Source organism: Spermophilus citellus, assembly GCF_964194105.1.
Source record: "Spermophilus citellus genome assembly, chromosome: 15".
NCBI classification, from domain to species: domain Eukaryota; kingdom Metazoa; phylum Chordata; class Mammalia; order Rodentia; family Sciuridae; genus Spermophilus; species Spermophilus citellus.
Window position 1 is genome coordinate 43,421,248 of NC_138195.1, and position 24,335 is coordinate 43,445,582.

The following is a 24,335-nucleotide window of genomic DNA, read 5'->3' on the forward strand; positions in this document are numbered from 1 at the left end:
TCTCACTGAGTTGCTTGGTGCCTCGCTTTTTTTTTTTTTTTTTTTTTTTTTTTTGAGGCTGGCTTTGAATTAACAATCCTCCTGTTTCAGCCTCTGAGCAGCAGGGATTACAGGCGTGTGCCACTGAGCCTCGCCTGGTTCTGACTATTCCACATGTGTGGTTTTTTTTTTTTCTTCTTCTTCTTTTTTTTTGGTGCTGGGGATCGAACTCAGGGCCTTGTGAACTGAGCTACATCCCAGCCCCAGCATGTGTGGGTTTTAAATGTTTCCTCTGAGGCCATTTAGTTTTACCAGAGGGAATTCAAGGTTCCCCATCTCCTCCAAGTGAGGAGGAAAGGAGCACACATGGGTCGGTGTCTTCTGGTCCAGGCTACAGGAGAGACCGGGTGGGGCCCTTGTGTCTGATTGGAGGGTTTCACTTAGTTGTCCTGTTTTCACTCTTGTGCCTCACCCCACATCCCATGGTGCCAGTGGTCTCAAGTCCAAGGACTGTTAGGCTCCATCTCTGCACAGAATGGAAGCCCAGTCTCTTGAAGGGGTGGGGCGGGGAGTTGGAGGGAGGGACACAGTTGGAAACTTTTTTATATAGAGATTTTTTGCGGTGGTGCTGGGGATTGAACCCAGGGCCTTGTGCATGCGAGGCAAGCACTCTACCCGCTGAGCTACACCCCCAGCTCCTATATATAGATTTTTAACCATTGTATTCAGCTCCATGTCCTGCCCCCTGTTTTTCTGAAGTAGCTGGACCTCAAATCCTGAGTATTTCTAGAATTTCACAAGTGTCATTAGTTCACTTAGCAGAATCAACCTGTGCAAGCACCTAGGTTTCAACGTCTTATCTGTGAAGCTATTACTTTTCTTTTTTTGGGGGGTGGTACAAAGGATTAAGCTCAGGGGCACTCAACCACTGAGCCACATCCCCAGCCCTTTTTTGTATTTTATTTAGAGACAGAGTCTCACTGAGTTGCTTAGCCCCTGACCATTACTGAGGCTGGCTCCAAACTGGTGATCCTCCTGTCTCAGCCTCCTGAGCCACTGGGATTACAGACATGTGCTACTGTGCCCCATGAAGCTATTACTTTTCTGTGTCCAAAATTACGTTAATGACTCTTATTGACCACTATTTCTTTCCTTTTTTAATCTCCAGCCCTTTTTATGTTTAATTTGAGACAGAGCCTCACTTGTTAAGTTGCTGAGGCGGGTCTTGAACTTGAAATCCTCCTGCCTCAGCCTCCTGAGCTGCTGGAATTACAGGTGTGTACCACGGCACCCAGTTATTTCCTTTCATTGTTGTGTCCTCTTGAATTTTTGCCATGTTTAACCAAAAGTCTCGTACACTTTCTGAAGTTGGTTATTTTGTGCATTTGAGATTGAAATTATGCTGAGAATTATTAAAAGCCATCTGAATTACATTTCCTTGTCTCTTTCTAAATATGTGTTTTGAAAATAGGGCTTTTAATGTACAGTTGTGATTAAAAAATAGTCCTGTCATAGTTTCTTTGTGAGCATTCCCTGTCTTCTCTGGGCATGCAACAAACCTATAAAAAGATCAGTAGTATTCTTTTGAAACTTGCTGAGGCTGACATTTCTGCTTCATTTGTGGTTGCTCCAGGGAGACTCCATAGTAACTGTAACCACTGGCAGAGGTTGGAAGTTTTTACATTGATTTTCTTTTTATGGACATTTGTTCTCACTCACTTTTACTCTTTTACAGCAAATGGAATGCCAGCAGGTCAGACTGATTTATGTTTTGGACAACTTAAATTTGGACTTGCCATTTAAAAGAACACAGGGCACAACTCAAGATCTGTTTTCTTAAGTAACAGGAGTACAATTTTTAAAAAAATTCCTAACTGCTCCTATAATACCCGTAAATAAAATTGGTGCCTAAAAGGACTACACTTTATCTTTTTGGTGTCAGAGAGTGAATTCAGGGGCATTCGACCACTGAGCCACATCCCAGCCCTATTTTGTATTTTATTTAGAGACAGGGTCTCGCTGAGCTACTTAGTGCCTCCTTTTTGCTAAGGCTGGCTTTGAACTTGAGATCCTCCTGTCTCAGCCTCCTGAGCTGCTGGGATTACAGATGACACTGCACCCAGCTACATTTTCTTAGCCTAAGTGACCAAGTGGGATGAGATGAAATACAGGTTTTTAGGAAGGGTCCCTGGCCTGGTGAAGGCTTAGATTCAGGAGATGTGTTTAGTGTGGGTCAGTAACTTGGGTGATCTCAGTAACTTACCCTTCACATAGTGACTAACGAGGTGGCCACAAACTCTTTACAGAGATGAACTTGCCCGTCACCTTCAGGGAGAGCAGAGTTGAGGTAACCCAGGGCCTCCGCACTTTCCACTGTGCTACCTGGGGCTTTGGGCCAGTTTTCTAGCCTAAGTCCCCTGTCTCCCTGTGCTTGGCCTCCAGATCAGGGACAGCCAGTGCAGCCCAATTAAGTGCGGACTCCAGAGCCAGAACACCTGCATTCACATCTCTAGTCCACCAGGTGCCAGGGCCAGTGCTCTGGGCCTCGGATTCTCCATTCGTGGATCAGGAGAATGGAAGTGGCTGCAGGAGTTAATCTTAAACACCTAGTTAACACCATATATGTGCTTGCTGAATGAACAGGTCAATTTTTCTGGACTTCTGGTGCTCCTACAAGCTTGGTACTTAAAGGAAAGCAGATATTATCTTTGGGCCTAGCTGGAAAACCAGGCCAAATTTGAGTGTGGTATTATGTGTGGGTACACTACATGCTTTTAAATATAATGTATTTATGTATATATGTATAAATGTCATATTCATTTATATACATATGTTTACCACTGATATGTATGTATGTATGTGTGTGTGTGTGTGTGTGTGTGTGTGTATTTCAAATTGAATATATATATAGACACACACACAGATTTTTACCAATGGTTCTTAGATTTGTAGAATTTACTTGGAACCTACTTATGTGGTGTACATTGCACTATTAATTTTCTGTTCTTTTCAATAATGTTGTATTCCCTTGAAGGCAGGAACTATCTTAAGCTTATTGGATTGACTGAGTCAGCAACATTTGTCAAAATTTTTTGATGCTAAAGATAAATTTAATACACACACACACATATATATACTTATATATAATTAATACATATATATTGTACTAAGCTAATGTCAGGTATAAATTAGAAAACTCCAATTTGAATTAAGACTATACCTTTGATTTAGTGTTTGTAGCTTTTATAATTTAACCTGATAAATCATTTTCACTCCTCTTATATGGCTCACAGTATACATAAATCATATCGTTAATGCACATGAATTTATATACTGAGCCTTAATATTTCTCAAGGGACGTGATGACACACTGGCATAGTGACTGTATTTCAAATTGAATTTTTATTAAGATTATTGTTGATTCATATGAAGTTGTAAGAAATAATAGATCGCTGTCTTTTAGCTGTGGAAAAAAAAGGATAAATATTGTTTGTGCCTATCTTTAGGGTCTCCAAAAGGTAACAAACTTAGAAATTAAAGTTCTGCTTCCTCCTTTCAATTAATATGTTTGGGTCAGTTGAATGAGGGGGAAGATAGTATTATACACATATATGCATATCATTCATATTCACTGTATATGTGCATGCCTTTGTATGAAAGAGAATCATGCTTCTTTTCACCCCACATTTTATTGACCAAAATAGTGAAAATCCATGTGGATTAAAGTAGGGCTCAGTGGAAACAGAGACCTGTATCAAGATGAGTCTCTTTCCTTAGAGGGAAGATTGGACCAGATGGGTATTATATTTCAACCAAAATGTCACTTGTCAGTAACAACTTCAGTAATAATAATAATATTGATTAACAGTTATTAATAATAATTATTTATTAATAATAATAATTATTATTATCGTTTTGGGTACTAGGGTCTAACCCAGGGGCACTTTATCACTGAGCTATACCCTCAGCCCTTTTTTTTTTTTAAGAGAGAGTGAGGGGGAGAGAGAGAGAGAGAGAGAGAGAGAGAGAGAGAGAGAGAGAGAATTTTTAATATTTATTTTTTACTTCTTGGCAGACACAACATCTTTGTATGTGGTGCTGAGGATCGAACCCGGGTCGAACGCATGCCAGACAAGCGCGCTACCGCTTGAGCCACATCCCCAGCCCCAGCCCTTTTTTTATTTTGTATTTTGAGATAGGGTCTCACTAAGTTGCTGAGGGTCTTGCTAAGTTGCTAAGGGTGGCCTCAAACTTGTGATCCTCCTGTCTCAGCCTCCCAAGTCTCTAAGATTACAGGCATGCACCATTGTGCCTGGCGCACACATCTGTTCTTAAGCAAAATCCAAGATTTTGTAAGACTTATACTCAGATATCATTGAATAGCTACATAGAGCTTAAAGAGGGTGAAACATTCCAAGGATTGGATTGGAATAATCAGATGAGGAGTGGTAAAGAAATCTAATTATTTTATCTTGATTCTATAAAATGAGGAGGCCTGGCTAAATGACTCCAAATGCACATGATCTTTAATAATCATGAAACTTCTTGGTTTAGTCACCAGCCCAGACCTAGAACGTAGGTGCTCATGTGCTTAGATTAAAAATGAAATGATGTAACAAGTAAAAATCCTCTGGTGCCTGATGAAAATCCAAAGTCTGCCTGTCTGACTCACTCAGGCGACTGGGAGATTTCCAAGACCTTTGGTGACGGTTCTGTTTCCTTTTGCCCACTGGACATTGTAACCTCTTATCTTTGTGGTGAATAAATCAGCAATAGCAGGTGCCATACGCACTGCCGAGGTTACTTTTTAAATGGGGGGAAAGACAGATAATGTTGTCATTCGAGGTCACGTGACCTGCCCCAGGTGTTATCCTTGGAGGTCTGGAGGGCATTAGCATGTGTATTTCAGAGCACAAATTCTACTGAGTTTGGGGAACTGATTGGCTTTGGGAACTGAAAGTTAACCTTTGTTTGCTTGTATAATTAAAATAGAGGACTTGAAAGTCATAGTTTGAGGAGTAAACACACTGAAAGGATGGAGGTTATCAGTCTGGGAGACTGTTGGGTCAATTTGGCTGAGAAAAGCATCCGGAGTGTTTTAACCAAGCAGCCCCTGCTCTGCAGGCCCAGGCCAGACTGCCCCTGGCTCATCTGCATGATGGTCCCGTAGAGATCAGTGGCTTCCTGAGAGGCAACTGTTGGAGGTCCCCTGACCAGGCCATCGTCAGTCATTGTTTTGGTTAATAAGATTGTACAGGAGAAAAGCAGACGGAGCCCAGGCTGGTGAGCTGACCAGGGCAACAGGCTTTAATCAGAGACCCCTTGTCACTGAAGAGCAGGCGCCTCGTAGGAGCAAGAAACACTGGAGCACCCTGTGTTAACATGTGGTCACTGGCTGGTTTTACAAAGCATTTGATTAATATTTGGCTTTGTTTAGTGCCCAACTTCTTAGAGCCAAGAATATCTTTATCTGCTTTTTTTCCCCTCAAGGAAGCCTGGGTTGGAGTGACATCTCTGTACTTTGTTTTCTAAGTAGTTGAAATTCTTTTTTTTTTTTTAATATTTTTAAATTGTCAATGGATCTTTATTTTATTTATTTATACTCAGCGCTGAAACTTGAACCCAATGCCTCACACATGCTAAGCAAGCGCTCTACCACTGAGCCACAAACCCAGCCCACAGAATGCTGCTAATAGCTATCAACTGAGTATCCCATGAAGAAAGTGGAATTTGAGAACCAGAAGGACAGATCAGTTAAAAGCTGGAGCCTGGAGTCCAACTCCTGGGCTAGATTACTGGCTGAAGCATTTACAAGCTTTGTGATTTTGAGTAAGTCATTTAACCTCTCTGAGCCTCAGTTTTTCTCATCTATAAAATGGGTCTACATAGTGTTCCATTCGTATTAGCTGCTGTTAACCCTGTGAATGATTTTACTAGCCAGCCAATGACCATAGCCGTAGTGTGAAGTTTATCATTCCTTCATCTTGGTGCCTTTCTTGGTCCTTCTCACATCAAGTATGATGAGTGAGATAAGCTGATCAAATAAATATCTCTGGGGAAAGAAAACTTTTCCCATCTGTGATGTCAATTTTCCTCTGGCAGCAGCTTCCCAGAGAGTCATGGTGACTTCATTCTCAAGCATATTTTTTTCCTGGGTCACTACCTGGGAAACAAAGGGTGTCTGCCTTTACATCATGAATAGATAAACCTTTATCGATCGTTTTCCATTAACCGTGGGCTGTTAGCTAAGAGACTGGATCTTTCACAAATGGAGGAATTTGCTTCAACATTTTTGGTAACTCCCTGACCAATTAAGACAGTCCTTCAGGGGACCAAGGAGGGGGACCAAGGAGTCATGGAGTTTTGTTACCAGGTAGAGGAGAAAGGGATTAAAGAGGAAAACCTGGGGCTGGACATTTGCAGGTAGCTCCACTGGAAGTTGGCTTTGTTTAGTGCCCAACTTCTTAAAAGATTTTCCTCGGCTGAGTGGGCTTGGTGGAGCACTGGCCTGAGAGCGTTGCTGAGCAACGAGATTTTGTGGCACTCGCTGCTCAAATAGTCAAGCAACCCATCCATTCCCAGCCTCCCCCTCTACTGGCCCTCAGCTACCACCAGAGCCTCTGTTAGACAATGAAGTGTGTGGCAGAGGGAGGGACCGAGACAGGGGGTGAAGTTTAATCATTGAACCAGGCGGACTGGAAGTATTTAGGTGGCAGCACCCAGCTCAAGGCCTGGACTAGAGGTGTGCAGCGCCCTGAAGTCGTGGGAATAACACTGCCCTATTCTTTGGTCTTTTGTCTTCGCCTAAATCAAGAGAAACCAAACTTGGGGAAACATGTTTGCGGTACATTTGCTGGCATTTTACTTCACCAAGCTAAAAGAGGATCAGATCAAGAAGGTAAGGACTCACAAAGCCGAGAGATGTGGGGGCCTTCTGCAGATCCCCTCCTGCATCAGAAAAGGACTCAGGAGCTGGGGGTGTCACTCAGGAGCAGTGCTGCTTGCCTAGCCTGGGGGAGACCCTGGGTTCCATTCCTAGTTTCAGAGAGCTTATGAAGAACAGCTCTGCGAGCCTCTGACAAGTAAAAACTCAGAGGGGGAAGGAGAGGTACGTCTGCACACCCCTGGGCAGTGCCTTACCATCCCGAACCCTGAATTTCAGTGGAACTTTCTGGCAGATATCACAAAGGAAGGAGCTGAGGAGAAAGTGTAGGGAATGCTTGAAGGGGTTTGTCTCAGGAATGTAGGAGGAGGCTTGATTCAGGGATGCTTTGGGGGAAAGATCACATGGAAGAGTCATTTGTAAAGAAGTTTTAAGAACTTCTGAAGAAGATCTGATTATGCATATAAAATATAAGACCCCCAAGAGGAATGTAAAATTTATTTGTTTGCAGTAACTGGGGATGGAACCTGGGGCCTTGCTCTCTACCACTGAGCTATATCCCCAGTCCCTTTTGTTTTATTGAGACAGCATCTCGGTAGGTTGTCCTGGCTGGCCTCAAATTTATGATCCTCCTGCCTCAGCCCCCTATGTAGCTGGGATTATAGTGTTTGCCACTGTGTCTGGCTATATAATTTGCTTATATTATAATGTATATAGTTTACATATATATGTTTGTGTGTATATCTATAAATTTTTTTTTGAGGGCTCCATATATAGTTCATGCTAGCCTTGAATTTCTGGCCTCAAGCCATTCTCCCGTCTCAGTCTCCCAAATAGCTGAGACCACAGGTATATACCACTGTGCCTCGTAGTTTTAATGTGTACTAATTGAAATGTTTATTATTAGCACATGCTATTTGCCAACAGTGCACGATTAAAGGTGTGCATTATTTGGTCAGTTTGCCCCAGGAACTAGATTACAAAATTCATTCCAAATTTGGCTAGTTAAAGGTTGCCAAGGTCAACTGCGGGTAATCAGATTCTCTCCAGGCAGCTGAAACAAGCCTGCCTTTCGGGCTGCAGTGGGCCAACTGGCTGTCAGCAGCAGCAGGGCCACTGAGTGGCATGACTCAATTTATAGATAACAGATGGACTCAGCCAAGGTTACCCAGGTATTTAAGGTGAAATCCAACTAAACCTACATCTGAGATTGCCAATCCCAGCTGTTTCTATTTACTATGATGTCTTCCTGCTTTTCCAAATAAGAGGATGAAGCCCTCACAGCCTTAGTGTGTTTGGTGAGATAAACTTCCACTAAATTCTATTCATGAGGAAGTTAGGTGAGAGGTACAGCAAACTTAGAAATATAAAGAAGTGAGTTTAACCTTTTAATTTTTATTTGTTGGTTAGACTCACAGAGTCCCCTACTGGAGACTGGAGGAGGTGAATGAATCCTCCGCAGCCCTGCTTGGGATTCCCTTCCTGTTATTACCTTTGCTTGGGAAAGATGCAACTCCCACTCCCAAGAGGGAGTCTTGGAACCCTGAAATATTTGGTTCTGCAAACTCCTTTCATTTCCTTGGCCCCTCTGTGGTGGCTGACCTTTTGTTCCACCTTAGGTTAAGGTGAGACATGTTTGTCCACCAGCCCAGGTACAGGATCGGATGGCCTCTGTGGAAACGCAGGCTCCGGGGTCCTTTTGCAAGAATCAGTTTTTGTAAATACCCAGAGTTCACCTTCCCCCTCCCTGTGGGAGGCAAGAAAGTGGAGCATTTTGCAGTTAACCTGGGAACCTAACAGTTTCTGGGGGAGCCTGCTTGTGGCTCTTGGGCTGAGTCATAGATTCTGAGAACATTCCTCCATGTGTCGGAAACACATCTGGTCAAAAGGCACCCTGTGGTCCTGTAGCCAGTCCTGTCTTAGCTTGTGCCTCTAGGACTGTCGAGCTTCTGAGCTCACACATGCCTGCAAGGGTTGCTGTTCAGACCCTGGAACGGGTTTTCTTTTGTTTTAAATCTCCTCATTCCAACATTGAAGACAAAAATAAAACAAAACAAATAAGAAGAATGGAAAAGAGGAACCCTCTGACAGCTTCTTTTCCAATTCAGTATGTTGACATTATTGAACTGTCGATAGCACTGGCTGGGCCTGGTCACTGACCTGCCGACTGTTCTTCCATAAGAACAGGACAGGTCAGGTTTTCAGTGAGTCTTTTTTATGGTTTAGTAAGTCAACATTATGAAAATGTGGAAATGTTGCCTTTATTTTTTATTTTATTTATTTGGTACCAGGGGGATTGAACCTGGAGGGGCTTAACCACTGAGCCACATCCCCAGCCCTTTTTTATATTTTATTTAGAGACCAGGGTCTCTGAGTTGCTTAGGGCCTTGCTAAGTTGATGAGACTGTCTTTGAACTCAAGATTCTCCTGCCTCAGCCTCCCAAGCCACTGGGATTACAGGTGTGCACCATGGTGCCTAGTGAAATGTTACCTTTAATCTCACCTTTAATTTATCTTTAATAACAACCACTGTCATGTTTGTTATGTGGGTGCCCTTGTGGCCATTTTTGGTCCCATTATTATATTGATAATGTGCTGTATGTACAGTTTTGCATCTTTCTTTTTTCTTTTTGGTACTGGGGATTGAACCCAGGGGCAATCACTTAGTCACATTCCCAGCCCTTATTTATATTTTATTTATTATTTATATTTTATTTAGAGACAGGATCTGACTGAGTTGCTTAGGGTCTCACTAAATTGCTGAGACTGGCTTTGAACTCGAGATCTTCCCGCCTTAGCCTCCCGAGCCTCTGGGATTACAGGCATGTGCCACTGCGCCTGGCTCAGTTCTGCATCTTGATTTTAGCACTTATTGTTTTGTTGTAAATGCTTATATCCACTCCTCCATGATCTGAATAATTATTAATTTAATATCTTCCTAATATTTATTAAGTAGGTATGTCACAATTTATTTAAACTTTGCCTTCTCAATGACATTTGGATCCTCAAAAATATTCTTTTTTAGCAACTAAAATATGGTTACATATGTGAGATCATTTGAGTTCTCTGTTCAAAAATTTTTCCTAATTTGACTCAGAATGAAAGTCGGATTCCTTACAATGAAAAATATATTACCATGACAAAGATGGGCCTGTGATTATTTTTCTCCATATTTAGCATTATTTAAAAGGTTAAATCTGACTGCTTTATATTTTTAAGTTTGCTGTACCTCTCACCTAACTTTCTCATTTAATAAATAGAATTTGGTGGAAGTTTCTCTCACTGGCTGTCAGCAGCAGCAGCAGCAGGATAGATTCCTGAAGTGAAACTAGTAGGTCAAAGAGCAGAACCTCTTTATGACTCTTGTTTCGTCCCAGGAGACCTCTGGACTAAGTGATCCTTAAGGCCCCATCCTGCTTCTACATTTTGCAGTTCAACAGTTCTGAGCTTCAAGGATTGTTAACAACCCTTGTTGTTTGTGAATTTGCTTTTTCCAAGATAAACGCGATGGTTGCTGGCTCTCCTGTTTAGGTGACATTTCCTATTACAGTTTGTGAGTCCCTCCAAAAGTGGGCTTGCTGCTCTGCAACTCCAACTCCCTCCTTTGGTGCCTGGGACATGTGTCCCTGGTTACACATGCCCCAGATCACCTGCATGGATTAAAAAGATAGCTTTTTTTTTTTTCTTCCTGTCCTAACATACATTTCATTCTTCCTGTTTAGCTACTGGGCCAGGGACATAAAGAATAGATAAGAAACTGTTGGGTTGACATTCTTTCCACCATAACTTTGACTTATTGAAAGCAGAAGCCACCCATGGGCTAAATGACACTGGCAGGATGCAGTTCACAATGGCCCCCAAAGGGCCTCGTCTTATGTACGAGGATGTCGTTCTGTGGATGCCTGAGAAGCCCTATACTCTCAGGCGGAGCAAAAATGATCAGCAGCTTGAGGGGGGCACAGTCTGAGGGGCTTTGATAAAGGACCAAGCTTGGTTCCCACATGGGGCATTCCCACTCTTTCTTCTCCAACCCCAATTACGTGGGTCACGTCCAGTCCGTGCGGTTTTCTGTGATTGTGTGTGGCTGTGCCACCAATTAATCCTCAACGGACGCGGGTGAGTAGGAGGCTCCTAATGAAGCCTGACCTGGTTATAGTCTTTCTTCTCAGACCCGCGGAAAGCTCAGTGCTCCTTTATTGTTAACAACCTCTAATGGTTTTCTGGCCTCTCTCTGGTCCCCAAGTCCCCAGAGCCATGGGGCTCTTTCACTGGATTGGGTCATTCTGTCCCTCTGAGGCCTGGCTGACGGCTGGGCACCCTCCTAGGATAAAGAGGGGAGCCCTGTGCTTCTGGTGTCATTTGTTGGTTGGGCACATGGATCCCCCATGGAGCTGTGAGCCAAAACCCGGCTGCGGAGTGGTCCCGGTGCTGTCCCTAATCTACAGCTCTATGAATGCTCCTCCATGGCTCCAAGCCTTGTTTCCTCATCTCTCAGTTAGGGACAATAACTGTGGCCTCATCTGGCTGCCTCAAAGGGATATCATAGGGTTTTCATTTTTTATTTTTTGGTAATGGGAATTGAACCCAGGGGCGCTTAACCTCTGAGCCACATCCCCAGCCCAGGAGCAAACTTTTCTCTAAGGACACGTGTTACAGTCTACAAAGTACTTTTGTGTACGTCACCTCATCAAATCTCTATGACAGCTGGGTGCACTAGGTTTTAAAGGACTAGGTTTTAAAGATTGCAGTTGGAAACTGAATTTAGTTCTGAGCTTCCTAACAGCCAATAAACAAAGGGAAATGTTTCTGGATATGTCTGTAATCATAATCGGATCAAAGGAAGTTGCCCTGTTTAGGAATTGAAGATTCAGGCTATTGACTGTCCTTGCCAGTGGAGAGGAAATGGTACCACAGGGGAGGCCTTGAGGTGGGAATTGGAAGCCCTGCATGCTCCAGGAAGTCCCCACCCCCTGTCTACTGTCCGGTCAGAATAGCAGGAAGTCGATTCTTCCCCAGAGCTTGCCCTTTAGAGGAATAAGCGGGCACCTCTCAGTCTTCCGTTTCATCTGCTCCCCCAGCTCCCCACTTCGTCCCTGGCTGGTGGAGGGGCCAGCTAAGGAGACCGTGGGAGAGCCCATCACAAAGCTGTCCCTCAGGTGGGACGCAGCCTCAGGGTGGGAGTGGGAGTTTACAGCCTTGGCTGGAGGGCAAGCACCCCCACCTGCCAACCCTGTCACCCCAACATCTGTTCCAGGTGGACCGATTCCTGTATCATATGCGGCTCTCTGATGAGATCCTTCTGGACATCATGGCCCGGTTCCAGGTTGAGATGGAGAAGGGCCTGGGGAAAGACACCAACCCCACCGCCTCGGTGAAGATGCTGCCCACCTTTGTCAGGGCCATTCCAGATGGCTCAGGTGAGTGGGGCTGGGGCTCCCGGACCTGGTCCCTGGCTCCTCCTGACTGATAAGTCCCTGATATTTGCTTTTATACCCATTTTCTCTCCCCATATCCCTTCTCCCTGACCCTCTTGGCTTCAGTGCTGCTGACCACCTTTGGGTTCCACAATCAAGACACCCTGCATTCTCGCTGCCCATGTTGGCCTCACACATTCTGTCCTCTGTCTCTTTCTCTTTTTGGTACCATGGATTGAACCCAGGGGTGCTTAACCGCTGAGCCACATCCCCAACCCTTTTTATATTTTATTTTGAGGTAGGGTCTCATCTCACCAAGTTGCTTAGGGCCTCGCTGTTGCTGAGACTGGCTTTGAACTTGCAGTCCTCCTGTCTCAGCCTCCTGAGTCACTGAGATTACAGGTGTGCACCACTGCACCCGACCTGTCTCCTGTACTGCTGCAGCATCCCACCATTCTCGCCCTGGTGAGCACCACCTTAGCTTTCCAAGAGTAGTCTAGAAAGATCACTCACTGCCTCAGATGGGAAGCATTCTTGTACTGGGTCAGGTGCTTATCAGAATCCTGGTCACCATGGTGGATGAGAGTCTCCCCTGGACTAATGGCTCCATGAGGCCTGGCACTTATTCACCGCAGTGTTTGGAGCATCTAATGCACTATGGGCCTGACACAGGAGTTGAAAGAACAATAAATGGCATTCATTCCTAGGTGCCTAGATTCTAGGCTAGAGAAATAATGAAAGGAAGCATGTTGCAATGGAAAAAGAATTAAATGACAATTAAAGAAAATTGGATTGTAGGCCCAGCTCTGTCCCTCCTTGGTGACTTTGGGCAAGTGATGAGCCTTGGTTTCTCCATCTGTAGAATGAGAGCATTGGCCTAGGTATTGGTTTCTATTGCTGTGTTTTATTTTGATCTCACTTAGTTGCTTAGGGCCTTGCTGTTGCTGAGGCTGGCTTTGAACTTGCCTTTGTAGGGGTGAGCGGGAGCAGGCTGGCTGGCCCAGGGGTCTGCATTAGGACTAGGCTCCATATTTGCCTGGGCATAAGATTTAGATTCACCCCGGGCAATTCCTAAACATGTGGTTTCCCAGGTCTCTCCCTGGAGGTCTAGTAAAATTTAGTGGATTTACACGACACAAATGTACGCTCTTACAGTCTGGGGGTCAGAACTCTGAAATGGTTCTCGTTGGGCTAAAATCAAAGGGTTGGCAGGGCTGCCTTCCCTCTGGAGGCTCCAGGGAACACATCTCCCTGCCTTTTCCAGCTTCTGGGAGCCACCGCATTCCTTGCCTTATACTCCCTTCTGTCTTCAAAGCCAGCAGTGTCGCGTCATCAAATCTTTCTCTGGAAGCTGGGTGTGGTGGCTCATGCCTGTAATTCCAGCAACTTGAGAGGCTGAGACAGGAGGATAGTGAGTTCAAAGCCAGCCTCAGAAACTCAGCAAGGACCTCAGCAATTTAGCAAGATCCTGTCTCTAAATAAAAATTAAAAAAGGACTGGATTGTGCCTTGGTACAAAAAACAGTACAAAAAACAAAATCAAGCGGGGTACAGTGGCACATGCCTGTAATTCCAGCAATTGGGAGGCAGAGGCAGGAGGAGTTCGAGTTCAAAGCCAGCCTCAGCAAAGAGTGAGGTGCTAAGCAATTTGGTGAGACCCTGTCTCTAGATAAAATATAAAATAGGACTGGGGGATGTGGTTCGGTAGTCGAGTGCCCTGAGTTCAATCCCCTGTACCAAAGGGGGAAAAAAAATCAAATCTTTCCTTATCTCTGACCCTCTGCCTCCCTCTTCCACATTTAGAGACCCTGTGATTACATTAGGCCCATTCAGATTATCCAAGATCATCTCTCAGGCTCAAGGTCAATCGATGATCAATTTTGATTCTATTTAGTTCCCCTTTGCCATTTGCTCTAACATAATCAGGGATTGGGACATGAGGGGATGGGGGCATTATTTTGACTCCCACAGCCTAGGGCTCTCTAGATGGGATCTGGGAGTTCCTACCTGACCGCTCCATTCTTAGCAAAGCCAGAAGAGAGAAAAGAATTGGTAATTGCTGAGCATCTCCTGCGGTCACGAAACACTAGGAACTCACTGCCCGTGCTCCGCATAGAACCCTGTGGAGAAGCCGCAGGTCAGATGGGAGCACGGAGGAGCCAGGTCTCCCCCATTTTCAAGGCCCCAGTGCTCAGAGCCTTAGGGCCCCGGAAGGAGCAGGGACTGATCTTGGGAAGTTCTCAGGGGGCCTTTGATTTGATGAGTTGAATTCTGGGTCACTCTGGGACAAGGCTGGGGTCAAAGTAGCTTGGCTCTGTGGGTTGAGAGGCCCGGCCTCCTTGCTGGCAGATGTGTGCTTGTGATGGGCAGAACACCCGCCTTGAGGAACAGGAGCTTTGGAGGGAGACACCCGTACTTTGAAATCTCAGCCCCACCTCTGGCAGTACTCGATGAGAGTGTGAAGGGGCCTGTGGCCCTTGATGGGTCCTTCCGGGCCATTCTGCAGAAGCCTCTGAGTCACAGGGTGTGCGTGGGGTTGGTGAGGGCAGAGAGCTAAGTCCTCCCTGCTTCCTGAGCTGTGGCCCCACCTCCAGATACCAAGAAGGTGTGGCCCCAAGAAGCAAAGAGTGGCCTTGGATGATCTGGAGATCTGGGGCTGGCTGCTTCAGAGGGTTTAGAAGTGAGGTTGATCATGTTCCAGAAACTCCACCTTCCCCAGGTTTTTCACTGTTCACTTAGAACCTCTCACCTACCACCTGGTGTCCAGTGGTTCTGTTGCAGAGAGGTCCCTGGCCCAAGTATCTAATGAGCCCTTGCAGACCCCAGGACCACTGTGCTCCTGTCCTCATCCGTGCAAGGGGATGGTCAGCGTGCCCGTCTGACAGTGGGACTGTAAATGGAGGGGCCACAGGAGTTTCTCCCTTCCTCTCCAAAGGCTTGAATTTTTTCATTTGGTGAAATGAAATGACAATAGAAAGATCCACAGGAGAACTATGTGCAAATTTATTAATGTTCACGGACACACAGGAGCCACACATAATGGGAAACTTGAAGAAGAGTGGGGGTGGCTGTTGTGGCTTAAATACCCTCTTCATAAGGGAGAGGGAAGTGGGGGATAAGGCAATTTCAGAGGGTAGTAAATGATTTTTAGGGCCAAAGCATGAGCCCAGAGAGCAGACAATGGCCTGGGACAAAGTTCTTCCAGGCTCTAGGTATGGTGTTTGGCTTTTGGTCTCCTTGGTGATAAGAGGTAACCTTCCTTGGTTAATGACATCTCGGTAGAGGACTGAAGGCAAACATGTTCCTTCTCGGCAGATAGGGTCCCTAGGCAGTAGGGGGGACTCCAGGGAAGGCCCTTCCTGAATTTGCTGCTCTCCAGGTGCTCCAGAGTCGCGCATTTGGGGGTCTTGTTTTCTGAGCTGACATTAGGATCCAGTGTGGTTGTGTGAATGAAGTGCTTTAAAATCTCCCAGATGGACTCTTGTGAGCTGATGGTGTCATTTCGTGATTACTGACAAAATCAAATAACCCTCTCCTGATCCCTGGGAGCTTCCATTCAGAAATGTATGCAATTTCCCTCGAGCTCCTTCTGCGTCTGCTCGCCTCCATAGTTTCCCCTCTCCTGAGGGAGTCTACCGTCTCCTGAGTCCGACTCACCTCTCAGCCTTTTAAAAATGTGCCAGGGACCATTCTTAGGACCAAGAGCCTTCACAGTGTTTTGTCATCTCCCGCCTCTAGCAGGTGTGGAAGGAGGGGCCCCAGAAGCCCCCAGCCTGGGGTGGGGGTGAAGGTGGTTAGGGGGCCTCAGCCGGAGCCCACCTGGCTTCTGCCTCCACGTGCTTCCTAGACCTGCACATAGGCCTGGGATGAGCCCGGGGGGCTCTGAGGTTACCTGCCAGCATGGCTGATGGTCCCAGAGGGTTTGTAGTTGTCTGAGAAAAAGAATCAGGTTCACCTGGAAAGGTTCCCAAACCGGGTTTTCCTAGCCTCTCCCTCTGGAGATGGAATGTCCAGAATTCTGTGGCAGGTCACTGTGCACCTTCAGGAGACACAGCACTGAGGAATGCAGAGGGAACGAAGGCATGAACCCTGGCATGGCTTAGGAGAAAGGAACACACCCCCCCCACCAGCAGTTGGTGGAAATAAGTCTGCCCAATTGGGAAGCCCTGAAGGTCCTCCGCTGTCCTGGCCCCCCTCCTCTGCCTGGGCAGGGCCTCCCTCCCTCAGGCTCCAGTGAGTTCTTCCTGTGGGGTTACAGTCACATCACAGAAGGGATCACACCACGTGGTTTCCATGAAACAGCACCTTGAGTCACCAGAGGAGTGACATGTTTGCACAGTGATAACGGCACTCTGTGTGGTGTGGGGGGTGGGGAGAGGAAGATCTCCACACTAGCCAGGTCTCACACCATTTGTGCAGCTCCATAGCCTCCTCTTTTGCTAAACCCTTGGGCTACCCTGATTGGTGCCAGAGGTTTTTTGTTTTCTTTTTTCCCCTCAAAATATCAATCAGACTGTGGCATTTCCTAGCTCAAAATCTTTCTGTGAGCCAGGTGCCGTAGTGCACACCTGTAGTCCCAGCAGCTCAGTAGTCTAAGGCAGGAGGATCATGAGTTCAAAGCCAGCCCTCAGCAACTTAGCGAGGCCCTCAGCAACTCAGTGAGACCCTGTCTCTTAATAAAATATAAAGGGCTGGGGATGTGGCTCAAGCAGTAGCGCGCTCGCCTGGCATGCGTGCGGCCCGGGTTCGATCCTCAGCACCACATACCAACAAAGATGTTGTGTCCGCCAAAAACTAAAAATATATAAATAAATATAAAAAAATAAATAAAATATAAAAAGGGCTGGGGATGGGGCTCAGAGTTTAAGTGCCCCTGGGTTCAATCCTCTGTACCAAAACAACAACAACAAAAAACAAGCAAACAACAACAAAACTTTCTGTGGCTCCTGCTCACCTTCTGGATAAAGCCCTAACTCTCTGGGGTAGGGTGACTTTTCTAGATCCTCCTGATTTACCCCAGACTACCTTCCAGGCCCATTTCTGCTTCAGAACCACAGGCGCCCATTCCTTAGCTCATGGTCTCCTCTTCCTGGAATGCGGCTGTCCCCTGCCTGGCTACCTAACTTGCTCTCATCCCCACACTCAGCTCTGATTTGGGCATCTCTCCCTGCACTTTCCACCCTTAGAGTCCCTGTCCTCCTGATGGAAATGGCTTCCTTCTGCACCTGCACTGCTGATAAGCTCCCCAAGGCATCTGCAGCCTTTCATCTTTGCATCCCTAGCACCAGGCCTGGGACATGGCACTGATAGGTGCCCCATAAATGTTTGTACATGGTGATCTGCTGATTTCCACACCAAGGAAATGTCTGGGTGAGCGTCTCCAGCTGCTGCATGAGACGTGCTCATAATAGATGGATAAGGTTTGCTCCCTGGAGTCCCCAGCCAGGTATCATGGCTTCACCTGGCTCATTTCAGAGCTGATCTGGGAAGATAATCTCCAGATGTTTCCACAGAAACAAAAGATGAAGCTGGCTGAGTCTATCAATGAGGGTTCTCCACCCTGGCGACCCGGGCGCTTGTTTAGAAGTGCAGAATCTCAACCCACTGGATCACTAGCTGTGGGCTAAGGAGCTCTGAGCCAGCTGAGGCTCTGCCTCCAGCTCGTTGACTGCCCAGATTGGAGAAACCCACCGGAAAACACGATGTGTGAGGTCATGACACGAGGGACACAAGATCATGTGGAAATCCAAGGGCAGGAGTGGTGGTGTACTCAGGCCTCAAGGGAACTGGGCCTTGAATGCTTTCTGCCTGTGATTGCTACTTGCAGGTGACCCCGTTGGCTTCCTGCCTGACCTCAAGGGTCAGAAGCACTGACGGTTTGGTTTCTACCATCTACTAGCAACTTCCTCTGTGTTTTATTTCATGCTTTACAAGGAGTGACTCTGGCCAGCTGGCTCCTGAGATCCAGGCAGGTGTGACAGCCGTCATGTAGTAGGACACAAGGCCTGTGGGTGCTGGGTTTATGAGTTGGAAGTTTCACTGACCTGTGCTGTGGGCATGTATACTGAAGCACGCCTGGTACTGGAGCCTACCCTTCAGGCATGAATAATATGTACAAAGGCTTGTTGTCAAACGGGTACATGCCTGAGTTTGCATTCCATCTCTGGCTGATGCCAAAGGCACTGGCAGGGATCCTGAGTCGATGTGGTCAGGACTGCCACACCAGCATGTGCGTCATTTCCACCGTTTTGGTAACGGGCGTCTCTCTTGGACCAGGCTGTGTAGTGTTCCATTTTCTCCTTTTGGAATGGCTCTGGCCTGAAACTTAAGCATCCAGCTGGGTGTGATGTCACATGCCTATAATCCCAGTGACTTGGGAGGCTGAGGCAAGAGGATTGCAAGTACAAGGCCAACCTCAGCAACTTAGTGAGGCCCTCAGCATCATAGCAAGACCCTGTCTCAAAATAAAAAATAGAAAGGGCTGGGGATGTGGCTCAATGGTTGAGCACCCCTGGGTTCAATCCCTGGTACCAAAAAACAAGGATTCACATGTGTCTTCTCCAAATGAACATCCTCATTTCCTGCAGCTTGGCTGAGTGGGGTGAACTCAGGCTGCAGAGTTGGACATACCTGGGCTCACACCCCACTTCTGTCCCCTGCTGCAGTGGCTCAGACACCCGCCACACTCCTCAAGCCCCCCCCCCCAAGTGAGCATGCTGACACTCGCCCAGGGGGTGGCGTGAGCACTAATGGCATTTCTATGTCCACCTTCCAACACTGAGCTCACCACAGGGCAGACCCTCAGTGAACGGTGCCTGTCTTTTGTTTCTTAATAGAAAATGGGGAATTCCTTTCCCTGGATCTTGGAGGATCCAAGTTTCGAGTCTTGAAGGTGCAAGTCTCTGAGGAAGGGAAACGTAATGTCCAGATGGAGAGTCAGTTCTACCCAATGCCCAATGAAATCATCCGGGGAAACGGCTCGGAGGTACGGAGCAGGCAGGGAAGGCCTTGTCACCAGGGGTGAGAAGCTGTGCCTTGGGCCCATGTCCTGTGCGTTTTCTTTCTGCAGCTGTTTGACTACGTGGCTGACTGCCTGGCAGACTTCATGAAGACCAAAGACTTGCAGCATAAGAAACTGCCCCTTGGCTTTACTTTTTCTTTTCCCTGCAAACAGACTAAGTTGGAAGAGGTAAGCCCGAGGGGGTGGGGAAGGTGCACTTGCACAGGAGCCCGGCTGGGCACAGTGGGGACAGCAGGAGCTTTCTGGATTATCTTTCCCTCCACTGTTTGCTAGTGATGAGATGGCAGAGACCTGGTTAACACCGTGGCCTTGACTCTGCTCTTAACATGAGCAAAGCACAAAGGAGGGAGTGGAATGGTTTCCAGTGGCTCTCAAACCTTGGGATGCAGTTTAAGCCCCTGGAGGGCTTGGGACCCAGGTTGCTGGGCTCCACAGAATCACTGGGTCTGCAGCCAGGCCCTAAGTGTGCATTTCTAACAGGTAATAGGAGACATGGTTTGAGGACCAGAGTTAGGACCATTGACACCACGGCTACCTAGCATTAGAGTGGGAAGCCTCGGGCATCTCTGTGAAAATAAGTTAAGGGCCTTGCAGAAGAACAATAAGCTTTCTGGGAGCCCAGGGGTTACTGTCAAGAGTGAGGTCTCTCCAGGCCACTCCTGTTTGGGGTGTGGTGGCCTCTAAATCTCCTACTGCACACTCTGGCTATGACATCCAGTGGTTCATCATAAGTGGCTTGGGCCACTTACTGCTTGGTGCTGGTAGTAGAGCTTCCATATCCCCCAGACCTGGCCTTGAATCACGGTGTCTCCTTGAACAAGTTACTTAACTTCCGAGCCTTTTGTTTGTTCATTCATAAAACAAGGGTGATAATATTTACTTGCTGGTTAAAGGGAAGCTTGACACATTATTTGTAAAGAGCTTAACGTGGTGCATAAGCCGTAGCCACTGGGTCCAGATGACTGTCTGTGCTTTTGTACCTCATTCCAAAGTCAACAGGTGTCTCTGGAGGGCAGGTGCTGTTTGTCTGATTCTCTACCCCCCACCCCGGCCTTAACAGGTGTTTGATAACTATCTTACAATTCAAAGGTGCCGTCAATCATTTGATTCCATTGAGTAGGAACTTGCCATCCTCTCTGCAGCACAGCAAGGCTGAGGTTTTCTTTCTTTCATAAATAAAAGGATTGGGGGGAAATAACAGAAAGAAGGTTTCGGAAAATGTTTAGATGAGACAGACCTTGATGAACTTGGCTCTGAGCTTCACTGTCATTGCTGTGTGGAAGAGCAGAGGCGGGCAGTTGGGAATCAGGTGTTCAAGTCAGTCCGAGATGCAGGCAGAGGAGGAAGGGTGCAGAAGATTAAACACCTGGGGCCCGAGGAAGCAGGGAGAGTTTCTCAGGCTTTGTGGGGGTTAGTTTACCCTCAGGATGTGTGATTAAGGGAGCTTCTTTGAGAAATTAAAAGTGATTAAAAGTGATTAAAGAAGATAAGGGCTTGAGAATTAAAAAGCATCTACTTGGTTTGGGGGGTTTATTGCTTAATTTTTTTGGTGCTGGGGACTGAACCCAGGGCTTCTCTCACTCTAAGCATTTGCTCTGCTACTGAGCTACAGCCTTGATTTTGTGTGTGTCTGAGTATGTTCAGGGTAGGTACTGGGAATTGAACCCAGGGGCCACTGAGCTATACCCCAAACTTTTGTTTTGTTTTGTTTTTGAGATATAGTCTTGCTAAGTTGCTAGACCATAAACTTGCATCCTCCTGCCTCAGCCTCCTGAGTACCTGGGGTTACAGGCATGTGCCACTGTGCCCAGCAATCATTGTTTTCTTTCTTTTATTTTTTTAAATGAGAGAGCAAAAAAGCCAAGCCAGAGAAATTTTTTCTGTGTGTTCTCATGGTAAAATAGTCATTTTTGAGAGAGAGAGAGAGAGAGAGAGAGAATTTTTTTAATATTTATTTTTTAGTTTTCGGTGGACACAACATCTTCATTTTATTTTTATGTGGTGCTGAGAATCGAACCCAGCGCCCCGCGCATGCTAGGCAAGCATGCTACCGCTTGAGCCACATCCCCAGCCTGGTCATACTTTTTTAAGATTTAAAAAAATGAGGGTTGCCAGGTGCAGTGGTACACACCTGTAAGCCCAGAATGCTTGGGATGCTGAGGCAGGAAGATTAAGAGCTCAAAGCCAATCTCAGTAACTTAGTGAGACCCTAAGCAACTCAGTTAGAGACAGACTAACTTAGAGACAGACTTAAAGAAGAAAATAGAAATCACCTCCAATCCCAGAATTCAGAAATATCTGTTTCTAGAACTGTAGGATTTCTCATCTAGTCACATCTACATTAAATACTAATGTCATGCTGTGAATAGTTTTAAAATAAATAGTTGTATGCTATTATTTATTTTTACACAACTTAACATTATATCACGAGCCTTTATCCCTCAGTTTCCCATACACTTTTTCCCTAACAGATCCCACAGTTTCCCTGGTACCCTTTGGAGGGAGAAGCCACTCTACCCCTCACTCTCTCTGATGAACCTGGATCATGAAAAGCCTATGGAGAAAAAAAAAAAAAAAAAAAAAAAAGCCTATGAAAAAATAAGTTAGAGAGAGCTACCGCGGGGTGGCGCTGTGGTGCAGCATAGAAACCTGGCGGCGGACGGGAGTCAGAGACCTTGCAAACGAGTGGGCTCTGGGTGTTACTCAACTGTGAGAACTAGAGCAGTTCCCTGTCTCTAAATAGCAGTTCTTTTTTCTTTTTCTTTTCTCCTCCTCTTTCCTCTCCTCCTCCTCCCCCTCCTCCTCCTGCTTCCCCAACCCTCCCCCTCTCACTAAACCCCCCTTTCCTCCCTCTCCCCTTCCCCCTCCTTCTTTTTTACTGGGTACTGAACCCAGGTGCGTTTAACCTCTGAATCATGTCCCCAGCCCCCTTTTTATATTTTATTTAGAATCAGGATCTTGCTAAGTTGCCCAGGGTCTTGCTCTGTTGCCCAGACTGGCTTTGAACTCATGATCCTCCTGCCTCAGCCTCCCCAGCCACTGGGATTACAGGTGTGTGCCACAGCACCTGGCCTAAATTGAAGTTTCTTTATCCATAAGCTGAGGGGATAGGAAGAGGTGTGGTTGGGAGTTTATGAGCTTAGTCACTCTTGACTGGGTGGACTTGGGAGATTCTTTCAACCTCCAAGTTCCCTTCTAGTCTGAAAAATTATATGATTATTTGTGATTTCAGACATGAAACACCTGGGAAACATCATTTGTAAAGAAATTATTGATAATCAGGTGAGGTAACTTACTCCTATAATCCCAGCATCTGGGGAAGCTGAGGCAGGAGGATTGAAATCTGGAAGCCAGCCTGGGTAACCTCGTGAAACTAGTTTCAAGATAAAATTGAAAGGGCTGGGAATGTAGCTCAGTAGTAAAGTGCCCTGGGTCCAAAAAAAAAAGAAAAAGAAAAAAGATTGATACAACTTGAGAACTATTTTTCCAAGTGGAATTAAGTTTTTGAGGGAGTCCTACAAGGGTTTTTGTTTTGCTAGTTTTTGTTTTGGGGACCTGCAAATCATACAACATGTAGATACCTTATGCCAGATATTTTCATCAGAGCATGCCTGAGAGAGAGAGAGAGAGAGAGATAGAGAGAGAGAGAGAGAGAGAGAGAGAGAGAGAGAGAGAGGGAGGGAGGGAGGGAGGAGTGGTATTTCTTCACATCCTCCATAGGAAAGAGATATTCCAATTATACAGTTGAATAAACGAAGGCTCCAATGTCTCAGGAATCCAAGTGTTCTGACTCTTTTTTTTTTTTTTTTTTTTGTACCAGGGATTGAACTCAGGGGCACTTAACCACTGAGCCACATCCTCAGCCCTTTTTTTTTTTTTTTGTATTTTATTTAGCGATAGGGTCTCACTTGCTAAGTTGCTGAGGCTGGCTTTGAACTCTCGATTCTCCTGCCTCAGCCTCCTGAGCCATTGGGATTACAGGCATGCCCCACCACGCCCAGTAGTTCTAACTCTTCTGTAATTGCTCTGTTACTATATATCAAGTTTCAGTCTACTCAAATGAGAGGAATAAATACTAAAAAAGTCATCTGAAGTGATATTAGAAGGATCTGTCCTCCGTAGCCCAGCTGTGGACTCAACTGCCATGTCCACCAACAGATGAATGGATGAAGTGTGTCCCGTGTGCACAACAGAATACCGTTCAGCCAAGAAAGGATGAAATCCTGTCACATACAGCAAAGTGGATGAGGCTGGAGGATGTTCCGTGAAATAAGCCAGGCACACAAAGACAAATACCACACGATCTCACTCATTTTTTTTGAATCTGCAAAAGTTGATCTCGTGGAAGTAGAAAGTAGGATGGTGGTTTCCATCAGCTGGGAAGGGTTAAAAGGAGGGAAGGCTGAGAAGAGAAGGGCCAGTGGGTACAAATTCCCAGCCAAATAGGAGAAATAAATTCTGGTGTTCTATTGCACATACTATTGCACAGCAGGGCAACTGTAGTGGATGAAATTATATTATACATTTCAAAAGGACTACTAGACTGAATATTCTAACCACAAAGAAGTGCTCAATGTTTGAGGTGATGGATTTGTTAATTTTCCTGATTGATCATTACACATTAGATACATGCATTCAAACTGTACCCCATGATCTGAATAGTTTTTATGCGTCAATTGGAAACACAATGAGAGAAAATATTGGGGGTGCTTCAGCCTAGAGAAGAGAAGCCCGTGGGGGTGTTCTGTGCGCTTGATGTTTCTGTTGCTCCGTTTGGCTGGATCTGATGTCTCCCCCCAGGGTGTCCTGCTTTCATGGACCAAGAAGTTCAAGGCACGGGGCGTTCAGGACACGGACGTAGTGAGCCGCCTGACCAGAGCCATGAAAAAACACAAGGTGAGGTATTGACTTTGAAATGAGGACCACTCCCAGTCCCAGCCCCTTTCTCTTGGGGGTCTTGTACTGTGCCTGCCCGGAAGGAGAATCAGAGAAGGAACTTCTTCAGGGACATCCCACTGTAGCACAGATGTGGCCATTTT

General features: G+C 46.1%; 1 protein-coding gene across 1 annotated transcript in view; it reads left to right on the plus strand.

The window, feature by feature from the left end:
* Positions 1-6,814: 6,814 nt before the first annotated feature.
* Positions 6,815-24,335, plus strand: part of HKDC1 (hexokinase domain containing 1) — a gene marked incomplete at both ends in the record, with an annotated part of 46,735 nt that continues 29,214 nt past the window's right edge. The window contains 5 exons of the mRNA XM_081268137.1: positions 6,815-6,877; positions 12,117-12,279; positions 19,112-19,260; positions 19,345-19,464; positions 24,097-24,192. Of these exons, the coding sequence (XP_081124263.1) occupies positions 6,815-6,877; positions 12,117-12,279; positions 19,112-19,260; positions 19,345-19,464; positions 24,097-24,192 (591 nt within the window). The remainder of the gene's footprint in view (positions 6,878-12,116; positions 12,280-19,111; positions 19,261-19,344; positions 19,465-24,096; positions 24,193-24,335) is intronic.